The 22,115-nt window shown below is 40.8% G+C and overlaps 1 protein-coding gene across 3 annotated transcripts in view; it reads left to right on the plus strand.

Annotated features, from left to right (window-relative positions):
• Nucleotides 1–22,115, plus strand: part of LOC137418516 (uncharacterized) — a 112,758-nt gene that overhangs the window by 85,631 nt on the left and 5,012 nt on the right. For 2 of the 3 annotated variants that reach the window (XM_068103993.2, XM_068104594.2), the window contains exon 4: nucleotides 2,149–2,253. The exons of the other annotated variant lie outside the window; for it this stretch is intronic. In XM_068103993.2, coding sequence (XP_067960094.2) covers nucleotides 2,149–2,253 — 105 coding nt within the window. The remainder of the gene's footprint in view (nucleotides 1–2,148; nucleotides 2,254–22,115) is intronic. 3 annotated transcript variants of the gene reach the window in all.

Here is a 22,115-nt window from a genome sequence, read left to right on the forward strand (position 1 = left end):
TTGGGGAAGTTTTCTGAGTGGAGAAGGAGAGATATGTTGTTTGTATTTTTACGCAAGGAGGGGAAATGGATTGAGCTGAGGGATCAGAAGTAACAATACGTGCGATAAAAAGGAGTCTTCTTCTTTCATATGATTTTCTAGACAATTATAAATTAATATGTCATAATGAGAGCCATGTGATCGTAGCATCAGTGGCCCAGTGTTGTTCTGCAAAGGACCCACCGAGTCTCCTCTGCACATAGTCCTGTATAACATGTGGGACTATCTGATCTTGAAGGCCACAGGTACACACTTTGCTCTTAGTTTGCTTCCACTTATTCATACAATGGGCGGTCCTTGCATGTCGAGTTCGCAGTCGGTGAGGACCACTCCACTGGCGTCTCTGTAGGTCAGAGCCTGGGGGGCTCCTTTGTGGGATCTTGAATTAGCTGGCCATTTCGGACTGATGCCTTTTCTCATTGCTTCCGCCACAACTCCAAATCATTCGTATTGGCCGCTGCAGGTCCCCTAATCCAGAAAGGCTTCCGTGACTTCAATCGAAGTGTTGGAGGATTCAGTAGGTCTTTGTGGATTTGCAGATGAGCATTGGATTGGATCTGAATGTATACTCGGTACGTTCCTGCTTGCCTGTGAATGTTTGAATGTCCGGGGGTGAGATGGTCGTCAGTACAGAGAGCCATGGTAGAGTGAAAACGGAGTGAAAGTGATAAAAGGCATGAAAACAGAGGGAAAGCATAATCCGACTATCACTGGTAGGCCTGACTTTAGCCGGGACACGAACTGGACAATTCAACACGGCAAGATACGGATGGGACAGAATAACTGATGAAAAACACGACAAACAAAAGGTGAATTAAAATAAAACTGGTAAACCACAATGTGTCTGGTCCAGGGAACTTAGATAATGTGAAGTGGAAGAATCGGGCGCCGATCAGTATGTCCATGTGCTGCGAACCCGGAGCCGGAAGTGAAATGATCAAAAGAGCTTTCTCCCCTTTCTGGTTTTGTTTTATCGTGGAGACCCAGTTCAACTCTAGAGATCAATGTAGGTCCTGTTATCAGCGGTACCACAATATCTGTCCATAAATCCAACCATCTATTGGCAGAAGGCAAAGTCCCAGGTCTCCTTTGTGCCCACCATGGCAGGTGTTTGGACTCTCAGATCTCTAACGCATCACTTCTGGTCTCGGTCCACTCCTTCCCCTCCCCTTCCTTCTTCCAAAGGTCACACATTTCTTTCAGAAAATCATATCCGATTACCATCCTCCAGTCTAAGGTGGATGCTCACCTTAGACATTCCTTCACCCCTCAAGTTATTTATTTATTTATTTCTTGTCTTGAAACGGACTCACCGTCTGTCTCGCTCTCTTCGCTCCATTCTTTCAAGAGTGTGGCCCATCGTCGCCTCGTGCTTCCTCCCATAACCACTCCTATGTCTTGTACTCTGATCCCGCCACACTTCCCCTCTTGCCTTCCCACCACTTGACTGCCTTGTGATGTGCAGGTGAGTTGCAGAGAAGGGTCAGGTGGGAGGTGTGTTACAGAAATGTCTTGCATTCTTTCTATCTGCTTATTCCCTCATCCTCCGCCATTCTGTGAACTTGTTACCCTCTGTTGTCTATCTCTTCCATGAGCCTAGACCTCTGTGTGTTTATTTACTGAAATAGCCTTCTTTCTGAGAGTGATCTTTGCGAACTTCCTTCCATATTGGAATTCCCCGTAGTAGCACGAACCTTGCATTTTAGGCCCATTTTGTTGTTATGTCCACGTTGTAAGTACCGAGAGTGCCCATTCACTCTTTCAGTCGTCGAGAGCACCGATTATTAACAAATTATTTCCGACACATGAGCATGACGTGCTTTCCTTACTTAAACTGGGAAATTCCAGTAAAGTGGTTCATATATAACAGAGACATTGTATTATTCCCCTTGACTCCTCACAAACTTACAAAAACCCATTACAACCCTTTTTTATTCCCAACTGAACTCTGTGCTTCGTTGCTTGGAGCATGGTGACCCACAAAGTTTGTTCGGTTTTTAAATCGGGAAGTATGGGATGAGTGCATGAATTGCTCTGTGAATAGTACATCCTGGGGTAGAGTTGACGAACATGGAGGGAAAAACTTTCACAACTTATGTTTTCTTGCAGGAACAAAGCATTATGGGAGTGCAGGGTTCTGGTCCAGCTGGTTACCTAGGTGATCAGCCGACCCTGTTGAAACAGAAGATAGAGCAAGACAGGATGCAGTGGCAGGTCGGTGTGGTGCGAGACATCACGTGGGCTATGCACAATGTCATTGGCTCGTGTTACCCACCATCCCCCTTCACCTGGCTTCATTCACAAGATTAATACAGCACCTTTAATACTAATTACCTGTGCACCAGGGTAGAACGTACGTTCAATGTTCTCAAGCAGGAATTCCTCATTGAGGTAATCGAACTGTGCCCGTATTGTGAAACCCATCTTGTTGTTTTACACAGGGTGGGCCATTTATCTATTCCTGGTTTTGAACCTCTGTAATTATTTTGCTAAGAAACGAAATTGAACAAAATACTTGCAGGATATAGGTACAGACAAGATGTTTCAGCAAAGTGGACCATTTGAACGTTTTATTGTAGAGAAATTACAAAAGGTAGTAAGTTCGGTGATACATTGATGGAAGGCGTCCACCACGCCATTTTCAAATCGCTCATCATTCTACTTGTAATTGACATTTTCAATGTGCGCTTGGCTTCTGTTCACCCAGGATTTGATCCTGACTCCTAAATTCTCCATAACTCGCCTACAAGTGGCTGGAGTGGTAGCCCGAGGGTAGGCCTCCACCTCCTGCTTCAGGACAGCCAGGGTTCGAGGTTTGTTGGTGCAAACTTGACCTTCGGCAGCACCCCAAAATATAAAATCCAATGGATTCAAATCCGGGCTGTGGGGCACCCACTCTTGCCCAGGCTGATGGCACCGTTTCCAAACGGCTGGTGGAGCAAGTCGATGGTTTCACCTGCAGTGTGCGGTGGGGCACCGTCCTGCATGAACCATGCAAGTCTGAGTTGGTTTGGAGACGGTAGTTGAGCGAGATCAGCGTGGAATTGGTGCAAGTCCTCGCGGTGCCGCTCACCGTTGATCGTCACTGTTCTTACCATTGGCGTCCTCGAACCAATATGGTCCTCACATACCTCATCTGGCATTCAACGCACAGAATCAAGTGCACTTGGGGCCCTTGAGAGACATCTCAGACACCTCCTCAGGAGGCTCATCACCCCAGAAGATGTTGTTGTGATTGTTGATAGCCCCATTCAAATGGAAGTGTACTTCGTCACTGAACCACAAGGAGGTGATCCAATTTTGGTACCCTTCCATGTGGTCACTGAACCAATCACACATCATCACTCGTCTTGCCTTGTCATTCAGAGTTGGTTTATGCCTTACAGATATGATGTAAGGGTATAGCTTAAGTTCAGAGGTGAGAATGCACCACACACATGAGGCTGAGATCGCCAGTTCTTGGGAACGGTGACGGTGGGATTTCTCAGGATTTTCGATAGCAGAATCTTTCACAAGATCAATGTTTCTAAGATCAATATACAGCAATAAAATAAGGACAGAAATTTTACATTTAAAGTATTTTTTGTCATAATTTGATTTTGCTCTGTAAGGGGATCAAACTCCATGCCTTGCGTGAAAAGATAAAGCCCAGCCAAAATCACGAGGTGGGAATCACGATGGTCCTGGTAAAAAGCACGTGCTGAGAATCATGATGGTCTCGGTAAAAGTCATGTGCTGCGAATCATGATGAATGAATGAAAATGAATGAATGAATGATCGTTTTAAGGCCATTTTCCCCGCTAGAGCAGGGGTTAGCCTTGCTAAATGATGGTCCCGGTAAAAATCACGTGCTGGGAATCACGATGCTCCCGGTAAAAAAGTCACGTGCTGAGAATCACGATGGTCCCGGTAAAAGTCATGTGCTGGGAATCACGATGCTCCCGGTAAAAGTCACGTGCTGAGAATCACGATGGTCCCAGTAAAAGTCACGTGCTGGGAATCATGATGGTCCTGGTAAAAGTATGTGCTGAGAATCATGATGGTCCCAGTAAAAGTCACGTGCTGGGAATCATGATTGTCCCAGTAAAAGTACGTGCTGAGAATCATGATGGTCCCAGTAAAAGTACGTGCTGAGAATCATGATGGTCCCAGTAAAAGTCACGTGCTGTGAATCACGATGGTCTCGGGAAAGGTATTGAATGAAGTGCCTCCATGGTGCACCCGATAAAAAAAAAAATAGAAACAAGTACAGATACCTTCAAAGGACACCGACCCCCATGCCAAATAAATAAATATCCTCCAGCCTTTGGTGCCCGGCAATACCATCGTGCAGCTCATAGAGACTGAATTGGGAGGGAGAGGTGCACAATAATAGATTGATTAATTGCATAATTAAAATCAATAAATAATCATAAAATATTTTCTTAATCATTTGGCGAATAGCATACCTAAACCACCAGTGCTTCATCTAAAGCTGTAACTTTTTCGGAATGAATGAAATAAGTCATTAATCAAAAAAATTAAATAATTAATTGATTAATCAAAAATATCCTTTATGGCCACATCACTTGGTCACTGTGACGCCCAAATATCAGGTTCCGAGCTCAAAAGGTGCCTGAGATATTGTCCAGATGAGAAATAAAATAAATAAATAATTAATAACGAAAATAAACAAACAATCATTAAAAAAATTAAATAATTAATCAATTCGCAAATATAACACATAAACCACCACCATTTCATCAGAATCTGTAACTTAAAAAAATAAAATTTCTGTCATTAATCGAATAATTAAATAATTAATCGATTAATTGATTAATTGATTAATCAATAAATCAAAATTAACCTTTGCAGCCAAATCACTTGGTCATTGGCATGTCCAAATATCAGCTTCCTAACTCAAAAGGTGCCTGAGATAATGCCGAGAAGAGAAAGGAAATGTATAAGTACTTAATTAATCGCTAATAATTAAAGAACTAATCAATTGATTAATCAATAAAGCAAAAATATCTTTTACAGCCAAATCACTTGGTCATTGGCATGTCCAAATATCAGCTTCCGAACTCAAAAGGTGCCTGAGATAATGGCCAGAAGAGAAAGGAAATGTAGAAGTACTTAATTAATCGCTAATAATTAAATAACTCGTCAATTAACTGATTAATCAAAAAACAAAAAATACTGTTTTTGACAAAGTACTTGCTCACTATTGTGCCAAAATTTCAGCTTCCTAGCTCAAAGAATGGCTGAGATATCACCCGGACAAACAAACAAACAAGTAAAGATACATTCAAAGTACACCGCCCCCATGCCAAATAATTAAATATCCTACAGCGCGGCATTGCCGGGGTGCCTCCGGCGCCCGGCAATACCGCAGTGCAGCTCATGGAGGCTGCATTGGGAGGGAGAGGTGCACACAAATTGATTGATTAATTGTATAATTAAAATCAATAAAAGACGATCACAAAATATTTTCTTAATCAATTGGCTAACAGCATAACTAAACGACTAGTGCTTCATCCGAAGATGTATCTTTTAGAAATTTAATTAAATAAGGCATCAAAAAAAAAAAAAAATTAATTTATTCATCAATAAATAATTAATCAATTAATCAATAAATAATTAATCGATTAAATGATTAATCAATAAATAAAAATATCCTTGATAGCCACATCACTTGGTCACTCATGTCCAAATATTAGCTTCCCAGCTCAAAAGGTGCCTGAGACATTGGCCAAATGAGAAAGAAAATAAATAAATGATTAATAATGAAAATAAATAAATAATAATCATAAAAAAATTAAATTATGAATCAATTCGGTCAGAGAACACATAAACCACCACCATTTCATCAGAATCTGCAACAGAATTTATTTATTTTTTGTAATTAATCGAATAATTAAATAATTAATCGATTAATTGATTAATCAATAAATCAAAAATATCCTTGAAAGCCACATCACTTGGTCAGTGGTCACTCATGTCCAAATATTAGCTTCCGAGCTCAAAAGGTGCCTGAGATATTGGCCAAATGAGAAAGAAAATAATTAAATGATTAATAATGAAAATAAATAAATAATAATCATAACAAAAAAAATAATTAATCAATTCGGTCAGAGAACACATAAACCACCACCATTTCATCAGAATCTGTAACTAAAAAAAAAAAAAAATTTAGTCATTTATCGAATAATTAAATAATTAATCGATTAATTGATGAATTGATTAATTAATAAATCAAAAATAGCCTTTGCAGCCAAATCACCTGGTCATTGGCATGTCCAAATATCAGCTTCCTAACTCAAAAGGTGCCTGAGTTAATGGTCAGAAGAGAAAGGAAATTTGATTAATTAAATAAGTACTTAATTAATCGCTAATAATTAAATAACTCCTCAATTAATTGATTATTCAAAAACCAAAAAACATAGTTTTTGACAAAGGACTTTCTCAACTACTGTGCCGAAATTTCAGCCTCCTAGCTCAAAGGATGGCTGAGATATCGTCCGGACAAACAAACAAGAAAACAAGTACACATACATTCAAAGTACACCGCCCCCATGCCAAATAATTAAATATCCTACAGCGCGGCATTGCCGGGGTGCCCGCCAATACCGCAGTGCAGCTCATAGAGGCTGCATTGGGAGGGAGAAGTGTACACTAATTGATTGAATAATTGTATAATTAAAATCAATAAAAGATTAGCACAAAATATTTTCTTAATCAATTGGCTAATACCATAACAAAACCACTCGTGCTTCATCCAAAGATGTATCTTTTAGAAATTTAATCAAATAAGTCATTAATAAAAAATGAAATAATTAATTGATGTATCAATAAGTAATTCATCGATTAATCAATAAATAATGAAACGATTAAATGATTAATCAATTAATCAAAAATATCCTTGATAGCCACATCACTTGGTCACTGTCATGTCCAAATATTAGCTTCCCAGCTCAAAAGGTGCCTGAGATATTGGCCAAATGAGAAAGAAAATAAATAAATGATTAATAATGAAAATAAATAAATAATAATCATAAAAAATTAAATTATTAATCAATTTGGTCAGAGAACACATAAACTACCACTATTTCATCAGAATCTGTAACTTTAAAAAATTTTTTTTTTTTAGCATTAATCGAATAATTAAATAATTAATCGATTAATTGATTAATTAATAAATCAAAAATAGCCTTTGCAGCCAAATCACCTGGTCATTGGCATGTCCAAATATCAGCTTCCTAACTCAAAAGGTGCCTGAGTTAATGGACAGAAGAGAAAGGAAATTTGATTAATTAAATAAGTACTTAATTAATCGCTAATAATTAAATAACTCCTCAATTTATTGATTAATCAAAAAACAAAAAATACGGTTTTTGACAAAGGACTTGCTCACTATTGTGCCGAAATTTCAGCTTCCTAGCTCAAAGGATGGCTGAGGTATCGCCCGGACAAACAAACAAGAAAACAAGAAAACAAACAAACAAACAACCAGAGTGAAAACTGAGTACTCTCTTTCAGCGCGCGTCACTGCCGAGCCCCCTTCGGTGCCCAGCAATGACGATTTGCAATGCCTGGAGATGGCATCGGAAAGGAGCGGTGGACAACAAGTACAGATACCTTCAAAGTGCACCGCCCCCATGCCAAATAATTAAATATCCTCCAGCGCGGCATTGCCGGGGCGCCTCTGGCCTCTGGCGCCCGGCAATACCGCAGTGCAGCTCATTTAGGCTGCATTGGGAGGGAGAGGTGAACACTAATTGATTGATTAATTGTATAATTAAAATCAATAAAAGATTATCACAAAATATTTTCTTAATCAATGGGCTAATAGCATAACTAAACCACGAGTGCTTCATCCGAAGATGTATCTTATAGAAATTTAATTAAATAATTCATCAATAAAAAATTAAATAAACATTTGATTATTCAATAATTAATCAATTAATCAATAAATTAATTAATCGATTAAATGATTTATCAATAAATCAAAAATATCCTTGATAGCCACATCACTTGGTCACTGTCATGTCCAAATATTATTTTCTGACCTCAAAAGGTGCCTGAGATATTGGCCAAATGAGAAAGAAAATAAATAAATGATTAATAATGAAAATAAATAAATAATAATCATTAAAAAATTAAATTGTTAATCAATTCGGTCACAGAACACATAAACCGCCACCATTTCATCAGAATCTGCAACTTAAAAATAAATAAATATATTTAGTCAGCAGTCGAATAATTAAATAATTAATCGATTAATTGATTAATTGGTTAATTAATAAATCAAAAATAGCCTTTGCAGCCAAATCACCTGGTCATTGGCATGTCCAAATATCAGCTTCCTAACTCAAAAGGTGCCTGAGTTAATGGTCAGAAGAGAAAGGAAATTTGATTAATTAAATAAGCACTTAATTAATCGCTAATAATTAAATAACTCCTCAATTTATTGATTAATCAAAAAACCAAAAATAATGTTTTTGAAAAAGGACTTGCTCACTATTGTGCCGAAATTTCAGCTTCCTAGCTCAAAGGATGGCTGAGATATCGTCCGGACAACCAAGAAAGCAAGAAAACAAACAAGAAAGAAAATAAGTAAAGATACATTCAAAGTACACCGCCCACATGCCAAATAATTAAATATCCTACAGCGCGGCATTGCCGGGGCGCCTCTGGCGCCCGGCAATACCGCAGTGCAGCTCATTTAGGCTGCATTGGGAGGGAGAGGTGTACACTAATTGATTGATTAATTGTATAATTAAAATCAATAAAAGACTATCACAAAATATTTTCTTAATCAATTGGCTAACAGCATAACTAAACGACTCGTGCTTCATCCGAAGATGTATCTTTTAGAAATTTAATTAAATAAGGCATCAATAAAAAATTAAGTAATTAATTTATTCATCAATAGATAATTAATCAATTAATCAATAAATAATTAATCGATTAAATGATTAATCAATAAATAAAAATATCCTTGATAGCCATATCACTTGGTCACTCATGTCCAAATATTAGCTTCCCAGCTCAAAAGGTGCCTGAGATATTGGCCAAATGAGAAAGAAAATAAATAAATGATTAATAATGAAAATAAATAAATAATAACTCTGAAAAAATTAAATTATGAATCAATTCGGCCACAGAACACATAAACCACCACCATTTCATCAGAATCTGTAACTGAATTTTTTTTTTTTTAAAGTAATTAATCGAATAATTAAATAATTAATCGATTAATTGATTAATCAATAAATCAAAAATATCCTTGATAGCCACATCACTTGGTCACTCATGTCCAAATATTAGCTTCCGAGCTCAAAAGGTGCCTGAGATATTGGCAAAATGAGAAAGAAAATAATTAAATGATTAATAATGAAAATAAATAAATAATAATCATTAAAAAAAAATTATTAATCAATACGGTCAGAGAACACATAAACCATCACCATTTCATCAGAATCTGAAAGTTAAAAAAAATTTTTTTTTTGTCATTTATCGAATAATTAAATAATCGATTAATTGAAGAATTGATTAATTAATAAATCAAAAATAGCCTTTGCAGCCAAATCACCTGGCCATTGGCATGTCCAAATATCAGCTTCCTAACTCAAAAGGTGCCTGAGTTAATGGTCAGAAGAGAAAGGAAATTTGATTAATTAAATAAGTACTTAATTAATTGCTAATAATTAAATAACTCCTCAATTAATTGATTATTCAAAAAACAAAAAATACAGTTTTTGACAAAGGACTTTCTCAACTACTGTGCCGAAATTTCAGCCTCCTAGCTCAAAGGATGGCTGAGATATCGTTCGGACAAACAAACAAGAAAACAAGTACAGATACCTTCAAAGTGCACCGCCCCCATGCCAAATAATTAAATATCCTCCAGCGCGGCATTGCCGGGGCGCCTCTGGCCTCTGGCCCCCGGAAATACCGCAGTGCAGCTCATTTAGGCTGCATTGGGAGGAAGAGGTGAACACTAATTGATTGATTAATTGTATAATTAAAATCAATAAAAGATTATCACAAAATATTTTCTTAATCAATTGGCTAATAGCATAACTAAACCACTCGTGCTTCATCCGAAGATTTATCTTTTAGAAATTTAATTAAATAATTCATCAATAAAAAATTAAATAAACAATTGATTATTCAATAATTAATCAATAAATTAATTAATCGATTAAATGATTAATCAATAAATCAAAAATATCCTTGATAGCCACATCACTTGGTCACTGTCATGTTCAAATATTAGCTTCCCAGCTCAAAAGGTGCCTGAGATATTGGCCAAATGAGAAAGAAAATAAATAAATGATTAATAATGAAAATAAATAAATAATAATCATTAAAAAATGTAATTAATAATCAATTCGGTCACAGAACACATAAACCACCACCATTTCATCAGAATCGAACTGATTTTTTTTTTAAAGTAATTAATCGAATAATTAATTGATTAATTGATAACTTGATCAATCAATAAATCAAAAATATCCTTGATAGCCACATCACTTGGTCACTCATGTCCAAATATTAGCTTCCGAGCTCAAAAGATGCCTGAGCTATTGGCCAAATGAGAAAGAAATTAAATAAATGATTAATAATTAAAATAAAGAAATAATAATCATTAAAAAATTAAATTATTAATCAATTCGGTCAGAGAATACATAAACCACCACCATTTCATCAGAATCTGTAACTAAAAAAAATAAAATAAAATAAATCGGCATTAATCGAATAATTAAATAATTAATCGATTAATTGATTAATTAATAAATCAATAATAGCCTTTGCAGCCAAATCACCTGGTCATTGGCATGTCCAAATATCAGCTTCCTAACTCAAAAGGTGCCTGAGTTAATGGTCAGAAGAGAAAGGAAATTTAATTAATTAAATAAGTCCTTATTTAATCGCTAATAATTAAATAACTCCTCAATTAATTGATTAATGAAAAAACAAAAAATACTGTTTTTGACAAAAGACTTGCTCATTACTGTGCCGAAATTTCAGCTTCCTAGCTCAAAGGATGGCTGAGATATTGTCCGGACAAACAAACAAGAAAGAAAACAAACAAGAAAGAAAACAAACAAGAAAACAAACAAGAAAACAACCAGAGTGAAAACTGAGTACTCTCTTTCAGCGTGCGTCACTGCCGAGCCCCCTCCGGTGCCCAGCAATGACGATTTGCAATGCCTGGAGATGGCATTGGAAAGGAGCGGTGTACAACAAACAAACAGAGTGAAAACTGAGTACTCCCTTTCAGCGTGCATCACTGCCGAGCCCCCTTCGGTGCCCAGCAATGACGATTTGCAAGGCCTGGAGATGGCATAGGAAAGGTGCGGTGTACAATATCCTTGATAGCCACATCACTTGGTCACTCATGTCCAAATATTAGCTTCCGAGCTCAAAAGGTGCCTGAGATATTGGCCAAATGAGAAAGAAAATAAATAAATGATTAATAATGAAAATAAATAAATAATAATCATTATAAAATTAAATTATTAATCAATTCGGTCATAGAACACATAAACCACCACCATTTCATCAGAATCTGCAACTTAAAAATAAATAAATAAATTTAGTCAGCCGTCGAATAATTAAATAATTAATCGATTAATTGATTAATTGGTTAATTAATAAATCAAAAATAGCCTTTGCAGCCAAATCACCTGGTCATTGGCATGTCCAAATATCAGCTTCCTAACTCAAAAGGTGCCTGAGTTAATGGTCAGAAGAGAAACGAAATTTGATTCATTAAATAAGTACTTATTTAATCGCTAATAATTAAATAACTCCTCAATTAATTGATCAATCAAAAAACAAAAAATACCGTTTTTGACAAAGGACTTGCTCACTATTGTGCCGAAATTTCAGCTTCCTATCTCAAAGGATGGCTGAGATATCGCCCAGACAAACAAACAAACAAACAAGAAAGCAAGAAAACAAACAAACAACCAGAGTGAAAACTGAGTACTCCCTTTCAGCGTGCGTCACTGCCGAGCCCCCTTCGGTGCCCGGCAGTGACGATTTGCAATGCCTGGAGATGGCATAGTAAAGGTGCGGTGTGCAACCAACAACCAGAGTGAAAACTGAGTACTCCCTTTCAGCGTGCGTCACTGCCGAGCCCCCTTCGGTGCCCGGCAATGACGTTATGCAGCGCCTGGAGATGGCATAGGAAAGGAGCGGTGTACAATAAATAATTCATCGAAAATAATTAAGTAACGAATCAATTCATTGATTAATCAAAAAACAAAAAAATATCGTTTTTGCCAAAGTACTTGCTCACTTTTGTGCTGAAATTTCAGCTTCTTAGCTCAAAGGATGGCTGAGATATCGCCCTGACAAACAAACAAACAAACAAAAACAAGAAATATGTCGTGAGTTACACGATACTTGCGAAATCCTTAAAATAAGTTGTTGGCCTATGATGACTTCAAAAATAATTTGTGGTTGAATTCAGTGACCTGGTATGCAAATCCTCTTCAAATTTAAAGTCAATCAGTCTTTCTGACCCAGCTCTGTTCCCTCTCCCCCTCAATCCTCCTCCTCGGTGATTTCAATATCCACATGGACTCCACTGACTCCACAATAACCACAGACTTCACTGATTTACTCACCTGCTTTAACCTCACTCAACATGTCAACTTTCCTACCCATAACCATGGGCACATTCTGGACCTTGTCTGCTCTACTGAATTAATTTTGCACCATCTCTCTGGCTCCGACCTCACCCTCTCTGACCACTTAGCCATCACTATGACCATCAACATCCCCACCCCAGCACCAAGGCATTATCACACGATCAACTTCCGTAAGCTAAACGCTCTTTCACCAACCTCATTCTCATCCACCCTCTCTGAAAAAATGTCCACTTTGTTGACCTCCACACCTCTTCTGACCTCACTGACTACGACAACCACACTGACTACTACAACAACACTCTCTCCTCCTGCCTTGACCAGCTTGCGCCTATAAAAACCAAAACAGTTTCTTTCACCCATTCTGCTCCCTGGTTTACCCCTGAACTCCGCCTGATGAAAACTCGTGCTCGCCAACTTGAAAGACTCCGCAATAAAACAGGTCTCACAATTCACTCCCAAGCCTACAAGGACCACCTACAGCACTACAAAGGTGCCCTCTCCTGCGCCCGCTCCGCCTACTACTCTCAAATTATCCACTCTGGCTCTGGAAACCCAAAAGCACTCTTCTCTACAATAAACAAACTCCTCAGCCCCCTGAACACCACCACCCAGTCATTCACAGTAGACAACTGCATCTCCGTCCTCTCTTTCTTCCAAAGCAAAATTGACAACATCTACAACAGCTTAACCACCACCGCACCCGCTCCCCCTCAAACCACCTGCCCCCCCTTATCCTGCCAACCCCTGTCTCAGTTCTCCCCAGTCTCCCCTACTGACCTCTCTGAACTCCTCATAGGAATGAAAGCTGCTACCTGCACTCTTGACCCCATCCCCTCCAGCTTTGTCAAGGCCTCCCTTCCTGCTCTTTTTCCACTTATCATTGCAACAATAAACTCCTCCCTGTCTACAGGCATCGTCCCACCATCCCTCAAAATTGCTGCTGTTACCCCCATTCTGAAAAAACCTGGACTAAACCCTGACACCCTAAACAACTTCAGACCCATCTCCAACCTACCCTTTCTGTCAAAAGTTTTGGAACGTGCTGTAGCCACTCAACTCAAACGTCACCTCTCTGCCAATAACCTGTATGAAACATTCCAATCTGGATTCCGCTCCAACCACAGTACTGAAACTGCTCTCCTCAAAATCACCAACGACCTTCTCCTCTCCTCTGACGCCGGAAACCTCAACATTCTCATCCTCCTCGACCTCAGCGCCACCTTTGACACCATCAATCACACCATCCTCCTCACCCGACTTGAAACCACCTTTAACATTACAGGCACTGCCCTCTCTTGGATCAAATCATACCTCTCTGACAGATGCCAGTTCATCTCCATCAATAACTGCAAATCCCCCACTGCTCCCCTCCCACAAGGTGTCCCCCAAGGTTCAGTTCTCGGCCCCCTCCTCTTCATCCTGTACCTGTCCCCCCTTGGTCACTTAATCCGCCGTCATGGTCTCCAATTCCACTGCTTCGCCGATGACATCCAGCTTTTCATCTCCACCAAGTCAATCTCCACCGCCACCCACTCTATCCTGACAAACTGCATCACTGAAATAAAATCCTGGCTTCAAATCAACTTCCTCAAACTAAACTGTGATAAATCTGAAATAATCATCATTGGCCCAAAACGCTCACCAAATCCACCCATAACTTCGCCCTCAACATCGACGGTATCCCAGTATCCACCTCCCCTCACATCCGGAATCTTGGCATCATCTTTGACCAAACCGATGACATGACATCATCATCATCATCTTTGATGACATCATCTTTGACCAAACCGATGACATCAAACCCATCCCTCTCTGTACCCACCATACCCAGTCGTACCCTGCTGCTCCTGGACTCCGTGTCCTTTCCTCCTGACAAGGTGGAAAAGTTTCTGTCAACCCTCGACTCTGATTCTGCAACTGGACCCGACGGCATCAGCCCACGGGTCCTAAAATCCTGCTCTGCTGCTCTATCTCACCCTCTCTCTGTTCTCTTCACCCTCTCTTTTGCTCAAGGTCAACTGCCATCTGCTTGGAAATCAGCCAACATCACCGCTTTGCACAAAAAAGGTGCAAAAACAGATCCTAGCAACTACAGACCAATCAGCCTTCTCCCAATTATCAGCAAAGTCATGGAATCCATCATTGCTTCGGATATGAAATCTTTCCTCTTCTCCAATGGCTTGATCTCTGATCATCAATTTGGTTTCAGACCAGGTCACTCTACTCTGGACATGCTGCTTCTGCTGTCTCAACAATGGATGGAGGTCCTCAATGCCAAACAGGAAATTAGAGCTGTCTCCCTCGACATATCACGTGCCTTCGACACGGTCTGGCACCCCGCTCTGCTCACCAAACTCTCCTCCTTTGGTATCCATGGAAATCTCCACGCATGGCTGGCGGACTTCCTCTCTAGTCGTCGTCAACGTGTGGCCCTGAATGGGTTTCTCTCATCTCCTCTTCCTGTTCAGGCTGGAGTTCCCCAAGGCAGTGTTCTGGGCCCCGTGCTTTTTCTGGTCTTCATCAATGATCTCTCTGACTCTCTCGAAAATCCTCTCTATCTCTTTGCTGATGACTCCACTCTCTGCCGCTCCATTCCTCTTCCCTCAGATCGGCAGTCTGCTGCCTCCTCACTCTCTGAAGACCTGGACAAAATCACAGACTGGTCAAACAAGTGGAACATGTCTTTCAATCCTGACAAATCTCACACTCTTACTATGTCTCTCCGAAAAGATCGACTGGACAACCCTCCCATCTACTTTCTCAACAATCCTCTCCAAGAAGTTCTGTCGCTCAAGATTTTGGGTCTCACTATCTGCCATGATCTTTCTTGGGAAAACCACATTTCCAAGCTGGCCTCCAAAGCCAGTCGCCGACTGGGCATCCTCCGTCGTGCGAAGTCCTTCCTCGGCACACCTGAGCTCCTCACCACATACAAGGCTTTCATCCGCAGCTCAATGGAATACTGTTCTCCCCTATGGGCCGGTGCTCCTGCCTCACACCTAGCTCGGCTTCATGCTGTTGAAACCAAAGCTTTCAGAATTATTGGAATCTCCCGCGATGAAGCTATCTCTGAGGGCCTTTCACTCACTCACCGCAGGCAGGTAGGTGGTCTTTCTGTCTTCTACCGACTCCTCTCCGGCCTTGCACCCCCAGCTCTCTCTGTGCTCTGTCCCCCAAATATTCCTACAGGTCGCACAAGATCTGCCAGCAACCCTCTGATGGTTAAACTGCCGAAATCTCGGCTCTCTGCTCACCTTCACTCTTTCATTCCTCTTTTCTCCCGCCTCTGGAACAAACTCCCTCACTCCCTTCAATCCCACTCCTCCCTCCAGGTCTTTAAAACAGCTGTTCACCACCATCTCTTATCTTCCCCCATCCAAAACCTTGATCTTTTCTACCCCCGCTAATTCACCCCAGATCCACCTTGTTTGAAATTCCAACTTCTTTCCTGGAAGTCCTGGCAGTGTCCATATGTTTTATACCTCTCCCACCGCCCCCTTCCCACGCCCCCCCCCCCCCCCAAAGCCCTCGCCCTCTCTCAGATCTCTCGATGTCTCCATGTCTCTCGGTCCCTGCTCTCAAATGTTGTGTTTGTGTCCTTCCCCCTCTCTCCCCATCTTGTCTACCGCTCCCTATGTTATATGTTTTTTGTGTCGGTTTGTCTTTCTGTGTGATTAATGTTCGCTCTTTCACGAGCCTCGACCTTATATACAAAAAAAAATAAAAATAAAATAAAATAAACCCTCTCCTTCGACAAATACACTAAACAGATCACAAAGACAGCCTTCTTTCACCTGAAAAACATCCCCCGTCTCCGTCCATCCCTCTCCTCCACGGCTGCAGAAACCCTCATCCACGCCTTCATCACCTCCCGTCTGGACTACTGCAACAGCCTCCTCTATGGTTCACCCTCAATGATCACAAATAAACTCCAATACATTCAGAACTCCGCTGCCCGTCTACTCACCCATTCCCGGACCCGTGACCACATCACCCCCGTCCTTTATAAGCTTCACTGGCTCCCCATCCCCCAGAGAATCCAGTACAAAATCCTCCTCTTGACCTACAAAGCCCTCCATAACCTGGCCCCATCCTACCTGACTGACTTCTTCTCCAGACACACTCCCACCCGCAACCTCCGCTCTGCTGGTACCAACCTCCTGACCCCCCCCCCCCCCCCCCCATCCGGACCAAATTCAGATCCTGGGTGGACAGGGCCTTCTCCATTGCTGCTCCCACCCTCTGGAACTCACTACCTCTCACCATCAGAGACTCCTCCTCACTCACCACATTCAAAACATCACTCAAGACCCACCTGTTCAACACTGCATTCAACATTTAACCCACAGCATTTAACGCCTGACTATCTCTTCTCCTTCTCCTTCCTTTTGCTTTGATTATTTACCTATTGATTTTTGTCTTTTTGCACTTGTTTTTTGTACTCTGTCAAAGCGCCTTTGGGCTTCTTGAAAAGCGCTATCTATATAATAATAGCGTAAGGACTCGACTTTGTTATCCCTTTTACGCCGCACCCAGTGACCCGATGCCCACGGCACTAATGGATTTACGATCTACGAACCGTGCTCTTTATTTATCACGTACAGCCATACCCGAAAAATCTGAATTAGCCGACGTTGGGGCCCAAAAGCATCCGATTAACTGCCGATACGACGCCATCTTATTGGCGTCTGCTGGGTGAAGGCGAAGCAAGCCGTCCGCTGATTGGACAGTCGAAGGCGACAGCAAGCCGTCCACTGAGTGGACAATCCCGAGCATGCATTTGTGCCGGTGTCGTCGATCGCGGTGTACGCTAACCGCATCAGGTGGGTTTACCATAATTTCTTCCAACCGCGCTCTTTGTTTATCACGTACAGCCATACTCGAAAAATCTGAATTACTCGGACAAGCAAATCCCCTATGCCATCCATAATGGTACACTATCCATACACCACATCCTCCCTTCCGTGGATGTTCCACGGGTTTCGGCTCGTATAAAATAAATGTATTATTATTATTATTATTAATCAGATGAAAATTGAGGATTTTAGAAATCTGGCTTGTGTTTTTTTGTTTTTTTTGTATACAAGATCGAGGCTCGTGACAGAGCGAACATTAATCACACAGAAAGACAAACAGACACATAAAACAAATAACATCGGGAGCAGTAGACAAGATGGGGAGAGAGGGGGAAGGACACAAACACAACATTTGAGAGCAGGGACCGAGAGACATGGAGACATCGAGAGAACTGTGGGAGGGAGAGGGCTTTGGGGGGAGGCATGGGAAGGGGGGGGGGGTGTGTGGGAGAGGTATAAAACATATGGACACTGCCAGGACTTCCAGGAAAGAAGTTGGAATTTCAAACAAGGTGGATCTGGGGTGAATTAGTGGGGGTAGAAAAGATCAAGGTTTTGGATGGGGGAAGATAAGAGATGGTGGTGAACAGCTGTTTTAAAGACCTGGAGGGAGGAGTGTGATTGAAGTGAGTGTGGGAGTTTGTTCCAGAGGCGGGAGAAAAGAGGAATGAAAGTGTGAAGGTGAGCAGATTGCCGAGATTTCGGCAGTTTAACCATCAGAGGGTGGCTGGCAGATCTTGTGCGACCTGTAGGAATATTTGGGGGACAGAGCACAGAGAGAGCTGGGGGAGCAAGGCCGGAGAGGAGTCGGTAGAAGACAGAAAGACCACCTACCTGCCTGCGGTGAGTGAGTGAAAGGCCCTCAGAGATAGCTTCATCGCGGGAGATTCCAATGATTCTGAAAGCTTTGGATTCAATAGCGTGAAGGTGAGCCAGGTGTGAGGCAGGTGCACCAGCCCATAGGGGAGAACAGTATTCCATTGAGCTGCGGATGAAAGCCTTGTATGTGGTGAGGAGCTCAGGTGTGCCTAGGAAGGACTTCGCACGACGGAGGATGCCCAGTCGGCGACTGGCTTTGGAGGCAAGCTTGGAAATGTGGTTTCCCCAAGTTGACCTTTTGGCCGATTTTGACCTCAAAAATAGTTGGGGGTTGAATTCAGTGACCACATATGCAAATCATATTCAAATTTCAAGTCAATCGGATGAAAATTGAGGATTTTAGAAATTCGAAAAATAGTGGTTGACCTTTGGCCTTTTGACCTTTTGACCTCAAAAATATATAAAGTATTTTGTCAGACCACGAACTCTACCATTTGGTGAAGTTTCGTGAAGATCAGTTTTAGTGAGCGGACAGACAAATAAACACACACACACACACACACACACACACACACACACACACACACACGGGGGAGTGGGTCACACACACAGGGGAGTGGGTCACACACACACACAAACATGGGGGAATGGGTCACACACACAAACACACAAACACACACACACACACACACACACACACACACACACACAAAAACAAACACACAAACCAGAGTGATCATCATACTTGCAAATTTTTTATTTTTTTTTTGCCAAATAATAACACACAGGACCAACCAATATACTTGAAAAATCTTCGATTTCCACTAGTAACAACCAGAGTGAAACCTGAGTACTCCCTTTCAGTGCGCGTCATCACCGGGCCCCCTTCGGTGCTCGGCAATGACATTATGCAGTGTAAAATCAATAAATAATCATAAAATATTTTCTTAATCAATTGGCCAATAGCATACCTAAACCACCAGTGCTTCATCCAAAGCTGTAACTTTTTCAAAATTAATTAAATAAGTTATTAATCGAAAAAATTGAATAATTAATTAATTGATTAATCAATAAATGGTTAATTGATTAATCAGTAAACCAAAAATATCCTTTATAGCCACATCACTTGGTCACTATCGTGTCCAAATATCAGCTTCCAAGCAACTGCAGTTGATGATAACTGCAGTTGATGACAGAAACATAGTGGCAATACCCCTGGCGCTCACCTGGCAGAATAAGCAGTATACTGTACCGACTAAAGGTATTTTAAACCACTTTCAATGGTTGCTGAAAGATATAGAATCATACTAACATAATCATAAGACTTTAAGCAAACAAGAAAAAAAATACCTATTTTGGGCCCTCCTGCCTGCCCCCCTCCCCGACCCTCCATGCTCCCCCCAAACCCTGTGTACCTCCTTAGACTCAAATTTTTCCAATGCCTTGAACAAACATTGGTACATCACAGATGATGAAGGTTGTGGTGAAGTTTCATCGAAATTGTATGTATAGGTTCTCAGAAAAAGCAAATACCTATTTTGGGGGCAAGCCCCCCCTCACCCCCCCCCATAGACCCCGATTTTTTTTTTTCCAGGAACAAACTTTGTTACAACACGGGTGATTAAGTTTGTGGTCAGGTTTCATCAGAATGGCATGTGTAGTTTCTGAGAAGAAAGCAAATACCTATTTTTGGGGGCAATCCCTCCGTAGATCCCCAAAGGGGAAGGTTTTTTTAATGCCGTGAACAAACGTTGGTAAATCATGTGTGATAAGGGTTGTGGTGAAGTTTCATCAAAATCCTGTGTGTAATTTCAGAGAAGAAAGCAAATATCTATTTTGGGGGGTCAAACCTGGACCCACTTTGACCCCCCGAAGACCCCTAAAGGGGCAGATTTTTTTTAAATGCCGTGAACAAACGCTGGCACATCACGGGTGATGAAGGTTGTGGTTAAGTTTCAGCGAAATCGTGTGTGTAATTTCAGAGAAGAAAGCAAATATCTATTTTGGGGGGGTCAAACCTGGACCCACTTTGACCCCCCGAAGACCCCTAAAGGGGCAGATTTTTTTTTTTATGCCGTGAACAAACTTTTGTACATCACGGGTGATGAAGGTTGTGGTAAAATTTCATTTTAATTAGTGTGTGTAGTTAAAGAGGAAAAAACAAATACTTATTTTGGGGCGTCAAACCTAGATCCACTTTGACCCCCAGTAGATCCCCTTAGATCCCAATTTTTTAAATGCCGTGAACAATCTTTAGTCACAACACAACAAATATCATTTTTGCCAAATTTACTCGCAATCCCATCAGCGGTTTCGGAGAAGTTTCAAGTGTGGACGGATGGACGGACTGACGGATGACGGATGAAGGATGACACGCCATCACGTAAGCTCACCTGAACTTTGTTCCAGGTGAGCTAAAAATCATCGGAGCTGTGAATAAAAACCCCAAAACAATGGTCAGTGGCATCACCAACTACCTCCAGAGTGCAGGGGTGAAAGTATCACAATCTACCTTTCGCAGAAGATTTCGACAGCAGAATTACAAAGCCTACACCGCATGATGCAAACCTCTCTCATCAGCACCAAAACTAGAATGGTCAGATTCGAATTTGCCAAGAAGTACAGAGGTGAGCCAGTGAGTCCTGGAACAAAGTTTATTGTCAGATGAAACAAAGATAAACCTTCACCAAAGCGATGGAAAGATGAATGTGTGGAGAACGGAAGGAGCTGCATATGATCCAAAGTGTACTACCTTATGTGTGGAGATAGTGTCATGCTTTGGGCCTGCATGGCTTTCCCTTGATGTGGCTCACTCATCTTTATTGATGATGTAACTAATGATGGCAGCAGCAGAATGAATTTGGAAGTGTACAGAAACATTTTGACTACCTATGTACAAGAAAATGTGTCCAAATTAATTGTGCTACGCTTCACCATGCAGCAAGACAACGACCCAAAACACACGGCCACCACAACCAAGGAGGTCATCAGCGTAAAAAAAAAGTGGAAGGTTTTAGACTGGCCAAGTCGGTCTCCTGATTTAAATCCAATGGAGCATCACTTCCTGAAGAGGAGACGAAAGTCAGAAACCCCCAAAACAAACAACAACTGAAAATGGTTGCAGTAAAGGCTTGGTAAAGAATCCCAAAATAAGAAACCAAGGGTTTAGTGATATTGATTGGTTACAGGCTCAATGCATTTATTACATGTAAAGGAGGATGTAACCAAATACTCACTATTATACAACTTTAATTTACTTTAAGTTAATCTGTTCCATTACTTATGCTTACCTAAAATTGGTGATTGTAGAACAATAGCACTTTGTATGTTCAATGGTAAAATATATACCGAGAAATACCAATAAATAATAGCTGACCTGCACTTTTGCTCATATTCATCTTTTGATCTCGAATCCAAATTTCTAGCCTATATAGCAATAACAAATTTTACTTCACTGATCCAATACTTATGGAGGGTACTGTATAAAGCTCTTTTCTCAAGCTCTGCGCATTCGTTTTTTTAACAAGAATATTTTAGAATCTCAGCATTTGTTTTTGTATGTGTATTTACATCAGTTTAGAGATGGGAAGTGGAGGTTTTCTTTTGTTTAGCTTTTCTAAAGACCACTCGTGGGCAAAAATCCCACCCTGTCAACATCTGTGTTGAGGAAGGATGAAAGTGACTGGTTGAGAAGAGTGATGGAAATTAATGTAGAAGGAAGTAGAGGACGGGGAAGACCGAGAAAGACTTGGCT

This window comes from Myxine glutinosa, chromosome 1, assembly GCF_964187855.1.
Source record: "Myxine glutinosa chromosome 1, kmMyxGlut1.1, whole genome shotgun sequence".
NCBI classification, from domain to species: domain Eukaryota; kingdom Metazoa; phylum Chordata; class Myxini; order Myxiniformes; family Myxinidae; genus Myxine; species Myxine glutinosa.